At 48.6% G+C, this 20,834-nt stretch overlaps 1 protein-coding gene across 9 annotated transcripts in view; it reads left to right on the top strand.

Annotated features, from left to right (window-relative positions):
* GPD2 (glycerol-3-phosphate dehydrogenase 2) overlaps window positions 1-20,834 on the top strand; it is a 143,201-nt gene that overhangs the window by 70,780 nt on the left and 51,587 nt on the right. For 3 of the 9 annotated variants that reach the window (XM_069780607.1, XM_069780608.1, XM_069780609.1), the window contains exon 17: window positions 5,995-6,380. The exons of 3 other annotated variants lie outside the window; for them this stretch is intronic. In XM_069780607.1, the coding sequence (XP_069636708.1) occupies window positions 5,995-6,195 (201 nt within the window). In that variant the 3' untranslated portion in view covers window positions 6,196-6,380. Of the gene's footprint in view, window positions 1-4,019; window positions 4,359-5,994; window positions 6,381-7,961; window positions 8,456-11,054; window positions 11,134-20,834 lie in introns of those variants that run through there. 3 more of the 9 variants (XM_069780612.1, XM_069780614.1, XM_069780610.1) reach the window with 3 other exon arrangements.

Raw genomic sequence — 20,834 nt, 5'->3', positions numbered from 1 at the left:
TAATTACTTTATTCAATCATGTTCAAGGTTTTAGTGAAAGCTAGCATTGATTGATTAACTTCAATTACCATGCTTACATTTGCATAGATAAAAACTGCTTTTCAATTTGTGAGTGGCACGCTGGTGGAAACCCTGCACTGATATTTGCATTTCAATGTGGATAGTGAAGAATAAAGGTGGAAGAGAGGTCTGATCAGTGCTAAGCCCTTTCTGCTTCAGCGCTTAAGCATTTTTCCATAAACACTCTTGTTATGATGTTAGTTTGCTCAAACCACTCTGAGGGAACCGGCGGAGCCTCCTGTTTACAAGCGTGTGTGACAATTTAACAGTGTGGGGTGGGGAGAGCTGAAATCAAAGCTTCCAACAGAGCAAAAGTATTGCTTCAAGTAAATAACCCAGGGAAGTTCTTCCTCCGCTGCTGCAGCAACAAACTCCAAATTCCTGTAAAATCCCTGACAGCAGCTGCCTTGGTGACTTGCTGAAGCTCCTCACTTATCTCCTCGGTCTCCACCGGGTTTTTATGCAAGAAGCTGGTCGTAAGATGAGGAAAGCCAGTAAAACGCTTGCTTTCTGGGGGATCTGATGATCCTCGTTCCCCAGAGGTTTTTACTCTGAGAGTTCACTCTTAAGGCTTAGTGAGCTAAGTGCTGGGCAACACTGTTCATAGCAAAACCAGGTAAAATCAGCATTAATGTCAGTTGTGTGGCCAGGTACTTCTTCCACCTCGTACTGCTGATGTTTCCTCTCGCTTGTTGACCAGAAGTGTGTGTGGGGTGTGCGCCTGCCTGTGTGCCAGCCCCTGAGGGGTAAAACTTATTCAAGTGCTCGTTCAATTCATAACTACCTACAGCATTACCCAAATTCATGTCTGGATCATGGTAAAGCCTAGCGCGAAGGTAACAGATGATGTTTTAAGATCAAGAGTGAGGAATTGTACATAAATAACTGAATGACTGTTCACTTCAGAGAGTGGGGAAAAGGAAACAGTTATTTTTCAGTTTTCCTATTTCAGGCAGGATGTCAATTTTGTGCAAATCTTCAGAATCAGCTTGAGAAGTAATTGAAGAGGGAGAAGTGCAACTTTAACCTATCTTTACGAGCTGTATATGCAGTGTAAATTAAATGGGGCTGAGAAGTTTTCTTCTAGGTTTACTTTAGAGCATTCTAGAAATCTTCATCCAAGTTCATTCACCACGAGTGTTGATTGCTAACTACAATCACTGGCCTGTTTCCCTGGTTGTCCTCTTTCCTAGAGGTAATATTCCTAAATTTCCTAAACTGTATGAAACAGAACAGGGAAGCCGCTTTTAAAATGTTATCTAAGCAAAAAAAAATGTTTCAGCAATTCACTTGGGTTGCTTGGGTGAAGTCTGGTGCAGAGGGTCTGTGTCAGTGTTGTCTCCCCCCACCCCAAGAACTCCCCAGCTTGGTGCCTGATGGCAGAAATGTAAGTTTGGCCACATCACCTGCCGTGGTTTTGTTAGGAATCTAGTTATTGTCAGTACAAGTCCAGTACCTGTGTTTCCAGTGCTGCTTTTATTTGCAGTTGGGGGCTCCAGGCAGGAGAAGTCAGAGAAATGCAGAGTTAAAGTTACAAAGTGTTACAGGTCTGTAGTGGTGGTTTGTGTCTGTTGGTGGCTGCCTAGAGAGTTCAGTTTTATTTTTATTTTTTAAATTGCTTAGTTATATTTGAGTGTAAACCAGAGCAAATCTAAGGGAAATCCCTAAATCAGTGCCTTTTCCTTCTTATTAAAAGAACCAAAACAAACAAAAACCCCAAAACCTAAGCTGCCCTTCTGCTGAAAGCTCTTTCATGTCTCGAGTTGTTAGAGGCAAGTTCCTTCTGTTGAAGATGGCATTTTCCAACTGTGAGATTACTTGAAAGAGCTAGGAGGCCCATACAAAGACCTGGGGAAAATACATTGGTGGCTGCTGGGAGTGAACGTCGTGGATCCTTCTGCAGCTCGTGGGATCGAGCTCAAGCTCTGTATCCTGTAGCAATACCGCAGGTCTGAACCGCCTCAGCCCATGCACGTGGCTGAGGAACGACCGGGGACGTAATAAAATGAGAGTTTGCAAGTTGTAGTTCTCCAAGATACTATATTAACCAGCTTTATGATGAAGAAAATACGTAGGCAAGTGGAAACCAGATTGCAGGTCATGTTCTATTTGAAATTCTACCAAGTAAAACTTCTGCCAGACTCTGAAATACACATTTTTGTAAAGAAATACCATTAGAGAAATTAGTGAGCCGGAACAAATGCTGAGGTGCTATCAGGACAATGCTCTGCTCAACCAGCAGAGTATTGCTGGGAGGTGATTTTTTTTTTTTTACAGACCTTTATTGTTTGGAAATGGCACATAGAGTCTGTGGCTTTGCTCAGGACCGTGCTTGGGTAAGAAGGGAGAAGGTCTCCATTCTGCGGAGATCTGTGCTCATCGCTTGGTCTTTGTATGTGGTCTGTCTCCAGAAGGATGGCTTCAGCAGCCATGGATGTGACGGCACATCCTGAGTAAGCTGTTGGGCATATTTGCACTTGGCTTTGTGGGAGGTGGTCTGGGGGGGGCTTTGGTCAGGTGGAGGACGCTGTATTCTGCCCTTGTAATGTAATTGTGCCTGTTTTGGGGTAGAAATAACCACACGAGTAGGTCACGTAACACATTTCCCTCAGTTTTGCAATCCCTTGAGTCTTGGCGTATTCTTAAAGGAAAGTATTTTGGTTTTAGGTACACTGCTTGCCGTTCCAGGGAAAAGGCCAGCTGCGGTAGGAATGAATCCCCTACACCGCACGGAGTTGAGTCAGGGGAGCCGCTCCAACCGGCAGCAAGCAGTAAGCGTGCTGGATAAAGATTAAGCAGCTCGAGCAAAATCTTGGCGCTCCGCTGGTTGTCTCAGTTCTGCTTTGACTGAAGTTTTGGCTTTTAGCAGAGCTATGCGATGCAGCATTCCCTCCTCTGCCCTGCGAGAAGCCTACATGCCAGCACAGGCATACGCTTTCAGCAGACCTTCAGCCAAGGGATCCTTTGTGCTGGGGAGGGAGGACCCTGGCTTTTGTGAGATCTGAGCTAAGCCTTAATTCAAAGGGCTAAAGTGTCCTCAGAAAAAAACTATTAGCTCTAAACTGCATTGTGGCCCCACAGCTCATCACGGAGCACCGCGCGGGGTGGGTAACCCTGCCTCGCCAGCCTCCGAGGCACGCGGGAACCACACGGAGAGCCCGCCTGCGCGTCGAGAGGTGCGAGCTTCAGCGCACGCTGGGACGGAAGGGATTGCTCGTGCCCTGGTGCTCTGCCAGCCCTGATGGCTCCGTGCAAAGCAGCAGCTCTGTCGAGAACTTAAACTGCTGCCCTTCTCTTGTTCCCCTTCCTAGGAAGCGCTCCTTCCTCCTGCTGGGAAGTGGTGTCCAACACAGCTGACCTGTCTTGAATGTTAAGCAAAATGTAATAGTTGTACCTTGCAGGTATATTTTTAGTATGAATGAAACCACCGGGGTTCTGTAGCTAGTATTCTAAAATAGATTAAAATGGGAAGATACCTATAGATGCCACCAAAAATTGTCCTCAGGGACTCTGTGCGAGACATGATTTTCCATGAAATTGCACACATCCTTTCAGAAAGGCAGGGATTTGTTATGCGGAGCACAAGGATACATTATTAAAGAATCGATGTATAAGATGTTTGATCTGCCAACTTTTCTTCAAATAACGGGGCTGCGGTTTGGGCTTAAATGTGCTAAGTAAACCCGCAGTGCTGTGCGCCAGCTCTGCTCTATGCGCGTGGGCTCATCGATCCGTGTTCAGGGAAGGTCTGCAGCATGCGTAGGGTTTCTGGTGGTTTCTTTAAATCCTCCTCCTTGGACACTGAATTGACGCCAATAAAGCAGTGAGGCCACGTGCATGGGTCCTCCCAGGCAGGACCCCGACGTCCAGGCCAGCGGTGGAGCCAGGCAAGACAGCCAGCTGCAACGCAGGTGTTTGCATGCACTTACGGGTGCATTTTGCATTTCTCTGTTCTTCAGCTGGGCTTCCTGCAAACGCAGAGTGTATCAGGGGATGTTCCCATACTGGCACCAGCGTCACAGTGCCCTGTCTGTTCCTGCAACCTTCTGCAGATGGTGAAACGAGCAGATGACTTCAATAAGAAAGATCCCAGTTAAAATACGGCACATCTCGATTTCGCAGAGGATGAATTTTCCGGATTTCACAGGTTTCGTTTTTTTAAAACACACTCCGTGAACTTGCCTTTACGACAGAAGCCAGGGGGTGATGTATGCCAGCACTGGAAACGGGAGCGCTTGGAAGCGTCAGTAAGATCTGCAGTCGAAGTGTGAGCTTCGTCACCATCCTGGGGCAGGGGAGGAGAAGGGGCAGGGGGGAGGCAGCCCCAGCAACGGTGCGGACTGTGGGGCGAAAGGAAACGCTTCAGGTAGGAAGTGTGTTCCCTGAGGTGGTTCAGATGCCTCCTGAAGCAGAGAAATAAACCCGTGATCTCATCATCTTCACTAATAGCACCTCAAAGGACGTGAAAATACTTGCTTGTGTTGCAGTTATTGGTGGCATCCTGGAGCACACTGCAGAAGATGCAGATTCCTTCACTTCAGAGCATCTCTGCGGGAACGCTATACGATGATTTTTTTTTGTGGTGTGAACACGTCCACATTTCCTGCTTTACATACAAGTATCTTCTGTGTTGGGAGCAAGATCTGAGGACTGTTTTTTAAACAGTCACCTTTAAACTCAGGGACTTACCTGTGCACTTTCGGTTTAGTGTGCAAAATTTTTTTAGGTCCTAGATGACATTTTCATCTTTATCAACTTGCTTCAGAAAATAGGATGACTGTCCCCATTTGAAACCAGAGGAACAGTTGCTCCTGCTTAAGACCCAAATGAAGCCAAAGCACTGTTGTGGATCTTCTGTGAACCAGCAAATAACTTCTTTGGTGAATGAAAGAGATCATTTAAAAACTCAGGCCTGAATGTTTGCATGCAAGGCTGTGTTAATTCTGCAGTTGTGGCGAACGCTGTTCCCTGTACTTGGAGACTCAGTACAGATGGCAGATGTACACTTACATGCTGATTCTTGTTTGTCTCTCAGATTTTTTTTTTTTAAATTACACAAAGCGAGTAGGCAGACAAAACTCTTGCATATTTGATATTAAGACGACTTAACAATAGGAAGTCATCAGTTTGTTTTCTAGATCCTAATGCAGTGGTTGCCATAAGAACACAAATTATGTGTACATTTTAATGCATCTATGCTTCATAATTATGCATGGTTGTGCGCTGTTATAATTGACATAAAATATAAAACAGGTCAAAGAGCAGCTATTAAAACTATTTTTCATTTTGCTTCCTGACAGCTAGCGACATCAATGCCTACTGCATTTAATAGGACCATACAGGGAATGTGAAGATAGTTATATAATTTCAACCATATTAAAGCCTCCAGAACTTGCAACCTAATTATTTCCTACAGTGTCTTGTTGTAAACTGTGTTACTTTATTTGGAATGTGTTCGTTTTAAGATTAAACAATTGGACTACATTAAATTAGCATGAAGGCAAAAAATCATAAAACTTTTGGATCTATTTCATAGAGGTCATTCTGTTAGGTTAAGAATTATCCCAGGAGCAATGATTTTCTGCCACTCAAGATAAAAAATAATGTTCGAATTGTGCTAATTCCATGCAGTTATTTTAATCACTGAAGTAAATTCTACCAAAGGGCTCAATTGTAGTTGCATCCTCTCTCTAATCATAGAATGACAGAAAGAAAAAAAAATTGAAGAAAAGTGATGAATTTGCAAGATGTCCCTCCTCTGGGTAATGGCTGCGTGAAGACAAAGCAACAGGGTCCAGCCTGCCTGGTTTTCACTCTTTATTGATCATCCTCTCGTGCTATAATGCTCAAGGGCTCCTGTTCTCTTGTGGGTGGTCAGATTTCTTTCAGAATCCATGCCGGTCTGTATTTTGTAATAAATTTTTTTAAAATTAGGTTTTAGTGGGACATCTAATGTGGGCTGAGAAACACCCATGGTCATGTCAGTGTGAGCACTGCCAGCTCCTGCCCGAGACCCTCTGGCGTGCGTTTCCCATGAGCGCTGCCCATCGTGTCTGTGCAAGCCAGGACCAGAGACCCAAGTGTGCTGGGGGGGAGATCCTTCCTGGAGACCTGCTGCAGTGCTGCTGGAGATGATGGACATGAAGGAAGTTATAAGAGTTGAAGATCTGCTATATAGGACCACAATTCAGCAAATAAACCTCAGCAAAGACAGTGTTGTTCTGGCTGCTTGTGCTTTGCATTGCTGCACACCACGTCTCGGGTCATGGCTAAAATTGATCGGGGAAAACAGCGTGAGCACCTAATAAATATTGGCACTCCTGTGTCTCATGTGCTAAGTCTGTTTAGAGACTGGATATTTCAGGAGGCTGGTAATAGGCTTTAGAAGACCTTTCAGTTCTAGTTGGCTGACTCAAGTCTAGTCCGTGGGTAGTGACTGAAAGTTATTGCCCAATTTGTGGCGTATGAGGAATAAGCTCAATCCAATTTCCCGAGGTAGAGGCAACCACATCCCAGAAAGAACCATCATAAATGGCACTTGTTAGCGGCTTGACAGGGAGGGTGAGGTCTGAAGGGGAGTGAAGGCCAAGTTCATCTGATTGAGCGTGTTGGCTGTGGAGCATGGAAGGGTCCTGTGGCCGCCCTTCTGTCTCTCTTCAACAGAGCAAAGGTCTTCACTTCCAAGAGAGATCTGTTGCATTTCACTATTAGCGGCTTAATTTGCATTTGGATTCTTGCTTCTGATGACTTTCCTTTCTTCAGCAATTTTCACAAGATATTCTCCATCTTACACTTTTCCAGCTCCATGTCTGTCCAGGAAAATAACCATTAGTGATAAAGCTGTAATGATATGGGCTTCCTTGGGTCTTCTGTCACCTTCCTGTGCCGCGGAGGTTGTACCAAGCTGGGTCTGACGTGGGATCGGCTGTTGGGGGGGCAAGGCCAGAGCAGGTGAGGGCTGGGGAGCTCCGCTGGAAGCAAGGAAAGCCGCTGGCTGCTGGCAGCCCAGCATGTGAACCCTCCGGTTGCTGCCGTACCCGCCAAGCCGGGTCTGGAGGCAGTCTCCCTTGGAGCAGGTGGAAGGGCAGCAGCAGCTCTCGAGGCTGCTGCTTGCTGTCTCCCAAATGTGTGGGATTGCTTTCATCTCTCTTGGTGGTTTGAGTTGTAAAAAATAGCCAAAAGCCGTTCTAGGGCACTGAGGACATTACAGTATTTTAAGGGAGTTTCCCTCTGTCACCCCATCTCTACCTGTTCGTGAAGGGATACGTCTGGCAAGGGTGAGGGACAGGCTGTGCCTCTCGCGTCCTGCCACGGTCCCCAGCTGACCTCCGTGTGCGGAGGAGATGTTTTCCGTATCTTCTTTACCAGGCTTATGCAATGCAATGCCATCGATGCCTTGTTAAATTGCAGATCAAAATATCCAGGCCAGCTCTTTTGATGGGAAGATTTCTTACCGATTAATGAAATCACACCTTTTGCATGAGAGCATTTTCAGAGGTGTTGTGCTCTCCCTATGGGCTGTGTCAGTAGGTGAGAACACCTGAGCTGACTGTGTGCAAGGTCTTTGCATACCTAGTTCGTAGATGAATTTCTGCCTAATGCCTTGAAGAATGTAAGTGCCTTATTTCGGGAAGGGTGGGATCACTTTGTATTTTTGAAATAGCAAGCATCGTTTAATTATCTTACCAAAGTTTGCTTGTTTACCTTTACCTTTGTGAAGGTTTGGGAAGTGTGGTATCTTTTTGTGTTTTGAAAACTCCCAGTGACTGAGGAAACCAGGAAAAAAAAGAGGTAACTCCAAACTTGTATCCAAGGCTGCACTGGCAGCAGCAACCAGTGGAGGAGGCAGAGGATGCCGACTGGATCTATGGTCTAATGCTGCTGTGTGCATTTCCACACAGCCCAGGACACAAAGCAGTTGGTTGCAGAAAGAAGGGACAACTCCTGGCTTTCAGGCCACACCAGTAACCTTTCTGCTAGTCATCTAGAGCCACATCAGCATGAATGCGTGACATTCCCCACCAGCAGCATCTTTTGTTATGAAGACCCAGAAGACACAAGAAAATAAAAACTGGCAGATTTCCATTGTTCCTCGTTACCATGACATTATGAAAAGTAAGTCCATATCTATTTTCACAATTTTCACTTAAACCCTTTTTTCTTGAAGTGTTGTGGTTAGTATTGACTACAAAAGTAGCTTATGGGAGGGAGATTATTTTGTAAGTGACAGGAGGTCTCAAAGAGCGTGTGAGATGTACGTCAAGATGTTCAATCCTGAGCTTTAAAACCTTCTTGGAGAAAGCTCTGTTCTTGGCACAGCGTCTAATTTAACTAGAAATAGCTATGGGGTCTTCAGCATGGTTGTAATGCAGAGTTATAATGTACAATAAAGGTAATCTGATACTGTTGCTTAAAAAATGCCTATATACTTTGACCATCCTTCCCTTCCCAAATTATTGAACAATATCCTATGTTGTGCACAAAATAGAGACACGCCTAGGCTCTGACATAACTCTGCAAACCATTAAATAGGTGGAAATAAAACACTTCAGCAGAACAAAGAGGAAAAGATTGGACGTTTTATGGAAACAAGGCATGTAGGAAGTCCACAAATTCAAAACACTGTCATTGCCTCAGCAATCCCACTGCTTTCCCTGTTACGCGGACATCTCTTCTCCTGTGAAGCAAGGAGAGGGCCACCATGTCCTACCTGCTTCTCCCCAGTAAGAGACCTGCATTGCAGCCCACGTTGTACTGGTTTGGAGCAGGCTGCTGTAAGGCTCCGAGGTAGCTGTCCATCCGTAAGTGAGAAAACGGTGGAAGTCATGGCGTGGTGGCTCTGCGCCTCCCAGGTTAAATGCTCTTGGGAAGAAATTCCAACCCTTTGAACAGTAGTTCATGAAAGACAGCTTTTCTATTTTTTAATCTTTTTGTTAGCAGGCAAGGTTAACCCTGGAACTTTCTGCGGACCAGTCATGGCGTAGGTTGGGCCACGCCACGGCCGCATCCTTGGGGTCTTCCTGGGATGAGTCCTTCCTCCAGCCGCGTGCAGGCAGCCACCACTGCCCTCACGCCGGGTTTGGCACCAGGGAGCCTTCCCCTTTTCCCCAGGTCACGATCTGCCATCCCATTCCACGCCCTTTGGAATGGACCTCCCTCCTGCCCTTTTGGCCACCCTCCTCCGCCAAGGTGGGGGCAAAGCTGTGATGACCTTTTCCTTCAGAGGGGAGTCTTGTGTAGAGGACACACCAGTGTCTCACACGCCACACGTGTGTTTGTTCACTGCTGCCCTCTGAAATGGTTGGTCGTTTGGTTTAGTTATGATAATTTACTGCCTATTAACTGCCTGTGTTTTGGTGCGGTGGAAAATCCCGTCTCCCTACCTCGTTCCATATGGTGTATCCCTGTGTCTCACCACGGGGGCTAACATGGTGAGCAGTCGTAGGACTGCGGTCTCGGAGATGCGATCGTGGTAAATGGGTGAAGGATGCTGTGTCTGAAGGACACGAGCTGTTGTCGCGTGGAAGGTACCACCTCTGGCCACAGGCCTGGGTCCTCCACTCACGCGGAGCTCATTGCACGTCAGATGTGTTACAGAACTATGGAGCTTTTCCTTTGTGGTCTCAGCATCTTTAAGATGCCCAGAGCAAGGGCACTTTTTTAGGGGTTGGCTTCTGCTTAGTTGGATGCGGCACGCTGGCCATGTATCCCGGCAGCTCTCTGCCCACGAGATGAGCCTGATGCTTTGGGCAGCAGCCTGCCACAGCGAGGGGAGGACTTAATGCACCAGGAACCACGAACCTGGTCCAGGACTCTGTGTCCCCACTTGCCTCCTGCCTCTGCCGCAGTGTTCTGGGGTGTAAAGGACTGGGTGCTGGGGAAGGGCGCGGTGGATCCGTGAAACCCCCCAACCCGCCCTGCTCGATCAGACAGTTGCTGGTTCCCCTGATCCGAAGCAGGTCGCATCACTCTCGCCAGTGATGAGGCTCTTTCTGAGGTCTGTGAAAATAAAGCCTTTTAACGCGGCACTTGGTTTGCTGCCTTCCGAACTGGGGAGCCTAAGCTGAGCTGAGCTGTCCTGTAGGCTGGTGATTAGCTAGGCTTTGGCTTTTCCATCCTCAAGCACAGCTTCACCCTCCCAATCCTCTAAAGTGAAGATGGAGAAGCATATAAAAGCTTCGGATTCCATTACTGTAAAATGTATCAGAAAAGTGTTGAGCTAGGTAATTACCTTAATCCAACCGAAATAGTTGGTCACAGTATACATTAGATGAGCATCTAGAGTCAGATTTGAACATGCAGTCAACCTGAACAAAATTAGCTCAGCAATAGTGGTCCAGATTTCTTAATTAGTTCTCAGCGACAAGAACATTTAATGTTTGCAAAAGTCAAGTGCAAATTCTACAAGTGACACGATTTGAGGAGACTTCAGGAGGGTGCATTAAGCCCGGCACGGTACCCCACTGTCAGGGGCAGCAGCGAGGGCTGGCCTCATTTATTCCTCTCAGTTAGGGTCCCTTTAAACTTCTATATATCGACCCACAATAAAAAGTAACGGTATGATTAACTTCCTAGTAATAACCTATTGCATTCAAAATACACATTTAACTCTAATTTTCATTGAACTACATGGAAGCTGAAAATATAATAGCCTTTCCCAGTCGGTTGACGGTACATTTTAGTGCATTGTAATTGGCTATCTTGGCTTGTCTCGGTTTAATAAAGTAGATGGGATTCATGAAAAAGCGCAGTGGTCACTTAGCAATTGTTTAATTTCTGTAACACTGTTTTTTGAGTTAGAAAATTATTGTTTTCCAGTAGTGTTAAACATTTATGGGATACAATTGGGACACATGACACGGGGCATAGTTCTGCTAAGCTCACAAATTAATAAGTTACTGAAAAAATGGAGATATAAAATAGTATTTCAAGTGTAAAAGAAGTCTTTTCAGTCTACAGAAAATTTGCATTACTGAGGTTTTATTTTATTCCAGAGGATGGACAAATACTTGGGCACAGTAGAGCTGAACCTTGCTGTCGTGGCTGGCACATCTTCGTTGCTGGGAGAGGTTGGTAAGAACTTGAGCTGTCTTGAGAATCTGCCCCACTCCTTTGATAGCTGGAAAGAGAGAATAGTAAAACGAGAAATTAGCTTCACACTATGCCTGAATGTGCCCTGGTGAAAACTGGAGTGTCGTATCAGACCATATTTCCCTAATACAAGGAAAGATTTAGAGAGTGTAGCTTCTTTAAAAAAAACCAAACAACAAACTTGTAGAATTAGATATTTTAAGCAAGAGACTAAACGTTACAGGTGGCAGAAAAACAGAAAACTTCTAAAATGCATGTAGGAGAATTAAATTTAATTTGTATCGTCCCTTGTACTTCTTACGGTTTTCCAGCTTTTAGAAAAATAGGCTAAAATCCAGACCACGTCGTGATGGGCTGTTGCGTGGAGGAGTGGTAGGGAGGCATTGGCTTGGGGTTGTGTTAGGTTGTGTTGGCTTGGGGTTGTGTTGTGTTGTGTTGGGTTGGGGTTGGGTTGGGTTGGGTTGCTAGACGGGGTTGGTAAGAAGTCACAGGTTGAAAGGTGCTGCCCAAACACATCCCTGCAGCAAACACAGCGTGACTGTCCAGCCCCCCGTGCGTGTACCGCTGCTCTGTGGCCAGCCCCCGCCATCCCCACCACCCGGCCAGAGGGCTTCCCCCCGCCGCGCCAGCCTCTCCCCAGCTTCCCTCCAGCTCCTGCAGCGGCACGGCAGTGGGAGAAAACAGAAGTGTTTGCACGGTTTCGCTGCTGCCGCCTGCTCGCTTGCAGCACGTCTGTGGAGAGAGGGCTCCGGGTGCTGGCAGACCTTCCTCTTTCCACGACAGATGTGATCTTTCCAGTGCACTGTGACAAACTAAGGAGGAAAACCCAGACCAAGTGAGCCGGGTGGGCTGAGGATGAGCAGAAGGGGATGCTTCTTTTTTTTCCACTGTGGGTCAGCAATTTCTGCTGGCAGGATTTGCAATGTTTGAGCATGGGCCTGCTGGCAGGACTTCTGCTGCCCCGGGGCTGGTCCTGCCCGCAGGCGCCCACCCTGCCCGCGCCGTGGTGGGTCGGGTACGGGTGGGTGCGGAGAGCTTGGGGCTCCTGTGCCATCCATCCCAGTGTGCCCTTGCTCTGCGTATTTCCTGAGTAAGAGCATCCAGCACCAGCCTCGAGCGGGTCTCTGCTGTTGCAATTTGTATTTCCCAGTTCAACCCCCCTGCCCCGATTTAGACTGAATCAGTTTTGTGAAATGCCACAGCTCTGCGGCAGGCTTGCAGAAACACTTCGGCTGAATAAAACTCTGGGTTCTTGGCCAGTCTCTCATTCAGCAATGGACCTGAATTATGACATCTTTTGTCAAAGACATCTTCCAAAAAACTGCAGCAATTTCTGAAGGAGAAATTAGATTGTCTTTTAAAGTAATATAACAGTTGTGCAATTTTTGCCTTTTTGACCCTTCTTATTTCCTGTGGGTTTTAAGTAGAGGCCTCCAATTTAAAACCTATTATACTCTAGAGACTGCTTCCACCCTCTCAGCAACGTAACCTTGCTGCAGTCTCTGCCCTGTTATTTTAACACTTGTGGGTTTTGCTTTGCATCACCTTCTCTTTAAGAATATGTAGTATAGGTCTGCTTCCTTCTGTATGTTAACTATATACATGTTAAAGGAGGTATTGTTTTGTGTATCTCTCCTGTCAACCCACTGCCTCACAAAACAATCAGTATTTATTGTTTTTAGCAGAAATGTGGAGGTATCCAGTTTTCTAGAAGAAAAAAATGGCACCTGAACATTATTATGAAAGAAAGTATCTTACGGATATGAAATTTCTCTGTGCTTGTCAGGAGAAAGACATCATTAAAGAACTTACGTCTTATTTCGTGTGCAGGCACTAGTGCTGGCTGCCCTGGCTGGGCTGCAGACTTTGGCGGTAGTTTGAGATTGGAGATTAGATCTGAGCTTTACACATTTTTTGTGGAATGTGGAGCCTAGCAGTGCAGTCACCAAATGTTTTTCCCCAGCAGTGTGGTCACCAGATGTTTTTCTCTGGCATCATCTTCCATGTCTTGTGCAAGAAAGAGGTGATGAGGGTGACAAAATCTCATCAACCTTATAACTGCACCTTGTAAATAAGCGATCACTTCTCAGGCTTGTGTACAAGAAATGGTCAGTTGCTGTCGGCAAGAACTGGTAATTTTTACTTCTGTTATGATTTTTTTCAGTACTTAAAGTTTGGCATACAGAAGCAGAGTGAAGGGACTCAACAACAGGGAGAGGTCCAAGGGCCGGGGCGTTCGGAGGCAGTGGGCAGGTCGGGACGGTGTGGGCCAGGGGCTTCCCCGTTCATCACCAGCAGGTGCAGCTCGGGGGCTTGGGTGGTGTGGCACCCATTGATTTGTTAGAGTGTGAGTGTTTTATAACCGTCATCTGCAAGTAAATTACTTAGCGGTATTCTGCTTTATGACTGGCTGAAGAAACTTAGTTGATGGTACAATATAATTTATTTCCATGCATAAGTGAGTGACCTTCATATCTTATTCTGTCTCCTGTGACTTATTATGGGCCATTCCCTCTCTGGAGGAGGTGACTTGTGCCTTACCACTACCCAGTGTTGCGTGGATGTGTCCCACCAGTGATGCCTTTACAGAACAGTATGGCCAGTAAAGTTTATCAAGTGCTTTGGCATGTGCACCACTACAAGTCGGTGCTGGAAACGTGACTGCCGGTGAATGCTTTGGTTTGCTTGGAGGCAAAACCAGGAGGAGGTTCAGAGCTGGACACAGAGAGGGGGGATTTTGTTGGTCGTCATCCCTTCCCCTGTGCTGGACTGCTCCTGGTAACGCCATCCCCAACACAGCTGTAGCAGGGCACAGGGGTACTCCCAGCTGGGAGCATCTCCTGCTTCCACCGGGATTTTCTTCAAGACTCTGTAGGAATGCTGTTCCCTCGTTGCCTTTCAGTAGCACGTTCGCTGCTACACTGCTCCATGGCAGCTCCTCTGATGGCTGGAAGCTTTTATTTCCAGCCTATTTCCCGCTATTCCCCTCCTTCTCGTGGTGCCATCATGGTCCGGTGGGGTTTCGCCTCAGTGGGGTGCACTGAGCTCACTCACAGGTCGCTGTGGGAGGAAAGGGGACACTGCCGGGGGGACCTGCCTGCTCTGCTCTCTCTGTTCTCCTTTCCTTGGATGCTCGGCTGAGTTTCGTTCCCTCATCTCTCGCTCTGGCCCAAGCCCTCTTTTGGTCCCGTGGTGGAGACTCCCACCCCTCGGTGCCAGGCTTGGTCTCTGTTTTTCCCCAGAGCGAGGTAATTCCCCGGATCCCGCAGGCCCCATGTGCTCTGCGACAGCAGGGATGCCTCTGCCTCCCCAGTCCCACCCTGCGCTCCCAGAGTGAGTCCCGTTTCGCTGCCTCCGGGTCCTTCAGCCCACGTGCCTGGCAGTGCCCTGCTCCCCTGTACGGCAGGGGCATCGCCAGGGAACACCTCGAGCCCCCCGCAATGGTGGTGGTGGTGATGGTGATGATGACGGTGATGGTGGTGATGACGTACCACAGTCCTGCTCCCTCCCCAACCCAGCCGCACCCCCAGCGCTGCAAGTGATCTCTGCTCCCTTCTTGTTTGTGGAAATAGCATCGCATTCAATCGTGTTTTCTCGGGGTTGGTAATGTCTCGGGTGCATCATGCAAGGCTGAAGCCCAGGTAGCCGATGCTCACGCTCCGCTTGCCCAGACAGCCTGCTGGTTACAGACAGCTGCCAGGTTATGTTGCCTTGACCATACACCAGGGAAACTCAGGCATCTCTGTCCCACCTTCCACTCAGCTCTGGGTGTTCGGTCGGGCTGTGCCCGCCTCCGAGAGCGCCCGGCAGCTGTAATGCATCTCTGCTTTACTTCGCTTCTACAGCCTCTTTCCTGTGGGACGAAGGGAGGGGGCAATGCCCTGGGGAGGGCTAGGGTCTGGGACAGAGAACTGTGGCCATAGGGGCTCAGTGAGACTGCCAAGAGGGGGGGTCTGAGATGGAGCTGGAGCCTGTCCCACGGGTACTTCACCCCAGCAGCCGGGGCTTACGCTGCGTTTTGGCCTCGTGTGAGGATACAGTGCCAAACCACACCGGTGCGCAGTCCTGGTGGTGGCTCGTTTGGTAGCCTCTCATCCTGATCACAGTGCCTGCTGCTTGAACCCTCCTACCCTTCACTTTTCTGGGTGCCTGCCAGGTACGGTTGTATTAAACAATTTGCAAACGAGAACCCATGCCCCCCAAGTTATGTCTCTATAGGAAAATATCCATAGTCATCTGTCAAAGTGCCAGTTGCCTTACTAGATCTGCTGCAGTGAGGCAAAAAAAGAGATGTTAATTAATTCTGCGAGGAGGACAGTTTTAAATAATAGATACGAGTTGCGTCCAAGGTATGCCACGTTCTCAGTCTCAGCTCTGTTCATGAAAAGACGTTGTGCAGGCTGTGCCGTACCAGAAGGATGAGAGGAAATGGGAGCGGAGCCCCCAGGTTAACGAGGAGCCCCGTCCCGGGGTCGCCTCCCTCTGGGTACCACCCCTCATCCCTTTCACATGGGCAACTCCAGGCATATGTGCCCACAGGGGGTTCAAAGTGGAGTTAATTAGTGTTTGTGCGGAGGTCTGAGGTTCCCAAAGGACAGCCAGAGCCGAGCTGGCTGCCTCCGCTGTGCCAGGGACTGGTTCCTCTTCTGGGAAGGAGCCGGGGCTGCCCTGCTTCCCAGGATTTCGTGTAATGGCCGTTCTGCACGCCGGGCTGTGAATGTCACATGCGCCTCGGCGAGAGGTCTGTCGTCTTCAGCCGGGATGTTGGTTTGAGTCACACGAAGTTCACTTCTGCCTTTTCCAGTCTCGCCTCTCTTGCTTCCTCCCTGGGCCTGGGGACAAGAGGAAAACCCCAATGCCACCGCGGCACAGGGGTTGCCCGGCCTCCCCATCCCCATCCCCACCTCTCCGCCAGCTCCTCGCCGGGCATGCGGCTCCTCCAGCCTGTTGGGACAGCATAGAATAAAAACTCCTGGAAGCACAAGCTTTGGGAGCTTGCTTGCCGGTTTTGGGTGCGTTCACGAGCAGAGCATCATGCCTGGATACTGTTTTGGTGGCAAAGACAGGCAGTTGCCCTCAGAAAGGAAATGAAACGTACGATGAGGTCAGGTTTTAAACAAACCCACACGATGTAAGTGGTGCAATGCGAATGCAAACCCCTCACCTCCCCCTGTGCCAGCTGTGGGACAGAGGGAGCGCTGTGCCTCCAGCCCAGCGTCCTGCAGCAGTCCCGCCAGTGTCCCTGCAAACAGCTGCTGCAATTTAGGACGTGTTATAAGGAACTCAAATATTAATAATGTAATTAGCTATAAATTAGTTATGAAGGTTTTGATCCACTGAAGTCGGTGGCAGATTTTCCCCTGACTTCAATGGCAGTGAGAACGACCCTGAGCGTATCGCATCATGTTTGAATGGATGATACTGTGAACTGCAACACTCTCTTAAAAGCAAAAGAAGTGTAAGGCAGTACAGTGCCATGCTAATCTGCAGCTGGAAACCAGGGAGATCAATAGGAACACAGTCAGGAAATAAAAGGTATAAACCAAGCCTCTGCACTTAATTGAGGATTGGTGGGTTTTTTCAGTTTAGATTTTTAGCATTTCAGTAGACTAAAACTGTGCATCTTGTTCTATCGCAAGTTAAAAGTTACTCTTGGCAAAAGGTTCCAGCTCCAGAGCAGCACTACCTGAGGGCAGGGCAGGGCAGTCCCAGCCCAGGAGAAGGGAAATTTCCTGCAGGAACATTGCAATGGGGCAGGGCAGGCTTGCAGCCCTGCTGCAGAGGGGGGGTCTGGCAGGGGCTGCGAAGGGGGCATCTTCCCCGTGGTGGTGGGGAACGCCTGTCTGCAGACGCTGCCCGACCGTTTGCGACGGCCCGTCACTCTGACCCTGTCTGCTGCCTCTTATCGCTTGTATCGGGGTTCCCGTCGCAGAGAAACGCTGTAAAACTGGGGGGTGCTTACCAAAGCCATGCCTTCCCCTTCCCTTATCAATGTCATCCCCGGCAAGAGCAGGAGAGGCTTGACGGAGTCAAGTCCCTGAATGCATGCCAAGGCTGAACCTCACCCCCGGGAGCTCTCGCTTGCACGTGATGGACAAATTATCAGATTATCCCTCAGCCTTGTCACTTGGATGGCTGGGCTGGAGCGGCGGGTGCTGCACAGAGCATCTCCGCACGCTCCGCAGCTGCCGTCACCACCATCACCGTCCCCTCCTGCCCCCCTGCCCGCTCTCTCAGCCATCCCTGCAATGCCTCCCTTTTTTTTCTGTTAAGCTATTTCACCTCTGGTGTTTTCATAGCGCACATAACGTTCTCTCTCCCACAAATCAAAAAGAAGGAGGAAAACCCAGCATTTTTCAGCTTGTTTTCCCATTGCAAACTTACTGGGCAGACACTGTTGAGGATTTTTTGCCAAATGTTGCATCTTCATTTTACTTTTAAGTGTCTGCAAAGCCTGTCCAGCAAGAAAAAAATAATCTGATTTTGCCACAAAAATACCCCAAATCAAAATCAGATGGTGAACTCGGCATTCTTCCCACAGCTTCATTTAATTTTCCCTCTGTTCTTTCAATGCTTACGTATGAGCATTACGAAAAAGTTGGGGAAGACCAAGAAAGTGTTCTGGTGAGTACAGACAGACAACTTTTCACGACTTACAATCCTAATTTGTTCTGAGACCTTTTACTGTTCTTCTGTTACTAATCCCCTTTCTCCTCCTTTGGCACATGAGTGACACACGTCTGCGGGTGGCACAGCGCTGCCTGTGCCACTTACAAAGTGTATTTGCTGCCTGTTGCCGTGGCAATGATGCTTCTCAATGAACAGCCATAAACAAACCGCATTAAAAAGAACAAAACCCAAACAATCCCTAATTAAATTAAAATTTGGCAGCAAAAATAACATTTTTTTCTCTAAATATTTTAACGTTTGTCACAAGCCATTGGCCACGTCTGTTCATGACACTCATTCCTGGCCTCTGCTGTTTACACGTTCCTCAGCTATAAAATGACCTTCTGCGCTGTGTTTCCTCAACCGCTTTTGATAATAATCTTCAGTTGCTGAGTATGTTAGAAGGTTTTCTATAAATAATACAATTTCATGAGAAGCTGGAGTGCTTGCAGACACAAGCGATGGTGCTTGTTGGCTATGAAGCGGACGGGCTCTCCATCCCGACCTGGGCGGTCGGTGAGGCACATCTGCCTTCAGAGCGTCCGACCGACTGCGCTACTTTACATCCCGTCACAGGTGACGCATGAGCAACAGGCACTGCTCCAAAGTAATTACACATCAAAGGGGTGGCTGCTGAAACGGAGCTGGGGGTCATCTTGCAGGGGAATAGGAGGTGCAGGAGGAGGAGAGAAGACAAAAACTGCATGGCCCAAATGGCACGGTGCTTTTCAAAGAAGTTCAGTGTTTTTATCGAAACCTGTGAAGACAGACACTGGTTTCTGTTTGGGAATGCCATACGAAGGAAGGCGCAGCGTGACAGCCCAGGCACACACAGCAGTGCTCGGCTCCCCAGCTGGCCTCTCTGGATAGGTATAAAGATATAAAAAGGGTGAAAGTGTGATTTTGGTCTTGGGCACCTAGGGACGGTCCTGTTGCGCCTGTGCCGTACTGCTGAGATCAGTATAGCGGTGCCCAGAAGAGTCTGAGCAGCGTGGCCAAAGGTGCCTTGGAGGCAAAGGTGCCTCTGGTGCTCTCGGGGCCGCGTTCATAGCAATGGTCAGCGCGGGAGGCAGCCACGCTGGGCCGGCTGGCTCCTTTAGCACTGTCCCCATACGCTTTGCTTTAAGGAAATGTCCTCAGACCCCTGTTTTGTTTTAACTCGTGCGAGCTGTCTGGGTCTTGTTGGCAGCCGTGGGTCCAGGCGGGATGTGCCCCCCGGGGCCGTCCCGCCACCGGCTGCGACCTCCCCTCCCTCTCCTTCTGTTCACCATTGCCCAGACTTTAAGCTCTCTGCCTCTGAAGATCATTAATCATAGATATAATTTAATGACAGCTGGGTCGTGTCCCGCTAACTAAGTACACCTTGTTTGCCTCAAAATGCTAATCGCTCCTCTGAAACATTAATGAGGAACAATTGGTATTAAGCCTAATAATCGTGTGTGGTCTAGTTACAGATTTATTCATATGAACCCGATTCCTTTGTCACGGTAAAAAGCAGCAAAATTTGGCTGTGCAAAGCACCTATCTGTATGGCACCAGCATAACACACCAGCTCTGAAGTATCTTGCGTATTGATCAAATAACTGTTGTACACTTTTCCAGGAAAAAAGTGGAATATGTTTCTGCATCTCTTGGCACAGATTAGATGGCATTTTACTCTCCAAGTCATCTCCTTGCTTTCAATAGAAACATTAGTGAAATCACCTGTTTTTCAACCTGGGAGAGAGTTTGTGGCATGATGGGTGTAACATCGTGTGAGGGGGCATCTCCTGCAGAGGAGAAGTTACCACGCGGGGGCCAAGGACCCCCGGAGCCGGCAGTGCCGGTGGGTCTGTGCCGCGGGCAGCAGCGAGACATCCACCTGTGGCGGGAGAACATGTAGCCATGGCAAAGCCTTCACAGCTCCTGGTAAGACTTTGACTTTTCTGCAGAGAATATCAGTGGAGGACATGAGAAAAGTGTGACGAACACTGGCTGGGGTGTGTGCTGTAAACAAGTGTCGTTGGGAAAGGAACAGAAGGAAATTGAGTTTGTTTCTAAACATGAATTCTCTGAGGGCCTGAACTGCTTGGCTTGCCCTTGTGCTCGGCATCCCGCTGCCCTGGGCTCATCTGCTCTGGAGGACGGGGAGCTCTCCTACCCCGGGTGGGAGAAGCTCCGCGGGGGAAGGGTCCCAGCATGTGCTGGTGCCCGGCATTGGCGCGGTGCGCAGAGCCGTGCACGCTGCCCGAGGACGGGTTTTATCCCCTTCGTCAGCCGCCGCAGTCCAGGCACTGTATTAAACCGTCTCCTGGAGTACTGAGCTGCTTCCCTATTGGAAATCGAAGGCTCGCTCCTCTCCCGGGGGAGTCATTAGCCAAATTCCCATTGACTCCCGCTGCCAGAGGATGGGACCCTGAGTCTGTTATTCTCTTTTCCTGAAAAGATCAATTATATGGGGAAGTTTCCACAGGGGAGAGGGGGAGGGAGGCAGCAAAAGAGTGTGTGTGTCTGAAATGTCCTGAATGATGGCAATGTTTAAAGGGCCTTGTTTCAGCCCAGACAAGACCATCTTTTGAACTCAGTGGGACGCCACTGTTCGCTGCTATTGAAAAGCCGTTTGAAACCATCGGATCAATGTACTGTTTTTCAGCTCTGCTTTGAATGAAGCCATTTATTCCAGCGCGTTTCATCGCCGTCCCCTCACGCGGGAGCTTTCCTGCCCGCAGTCCCTGCCATTCCCGATGGGCCTTTTAAAATAGCGATGATGTTTCACGCGGAAAATGCGCAGGGCAATTCCTGCGTCAGCAGAGCCCGCGCAGCCACCCAGCACGGGGAGAGGACGGGCTGCAGCCGGGGTGGGACCCCGTGCCCAGCCAAAAGGATGCCAGGCAGAGCTGCTTTTGGTTCACTAGCACAGAACCAGCCTCACGCGCAGTCGATTTGGTGTAAATCTGGTAGAGGCAAAACAATGGGCGTTTAACCGATACTGCTCACGTATGCCTGGGGACGTCCCGCTCCCTCTCTGCTCTTAC

Source organism: Haliaeetus albicilla, chromosome 4, assembly GCF_947461875.1.
Source record: "Haliaeetus albicilla chromosome 4, bHalAlb1.1, whole genome shotgun sequence".
NCBI classification, from domain to species: Eukaryota; Metazoa; Chordata; class Aves; order Accipitriformes; family Accipitridae; genus Haliaeetus; species Haliaeetus albicilla.
The sequence above is the reverse complement of the archived record's forward strand: the minus strand, read 5'-3'. Positions and strand labels throughout refer to the sequence as shown.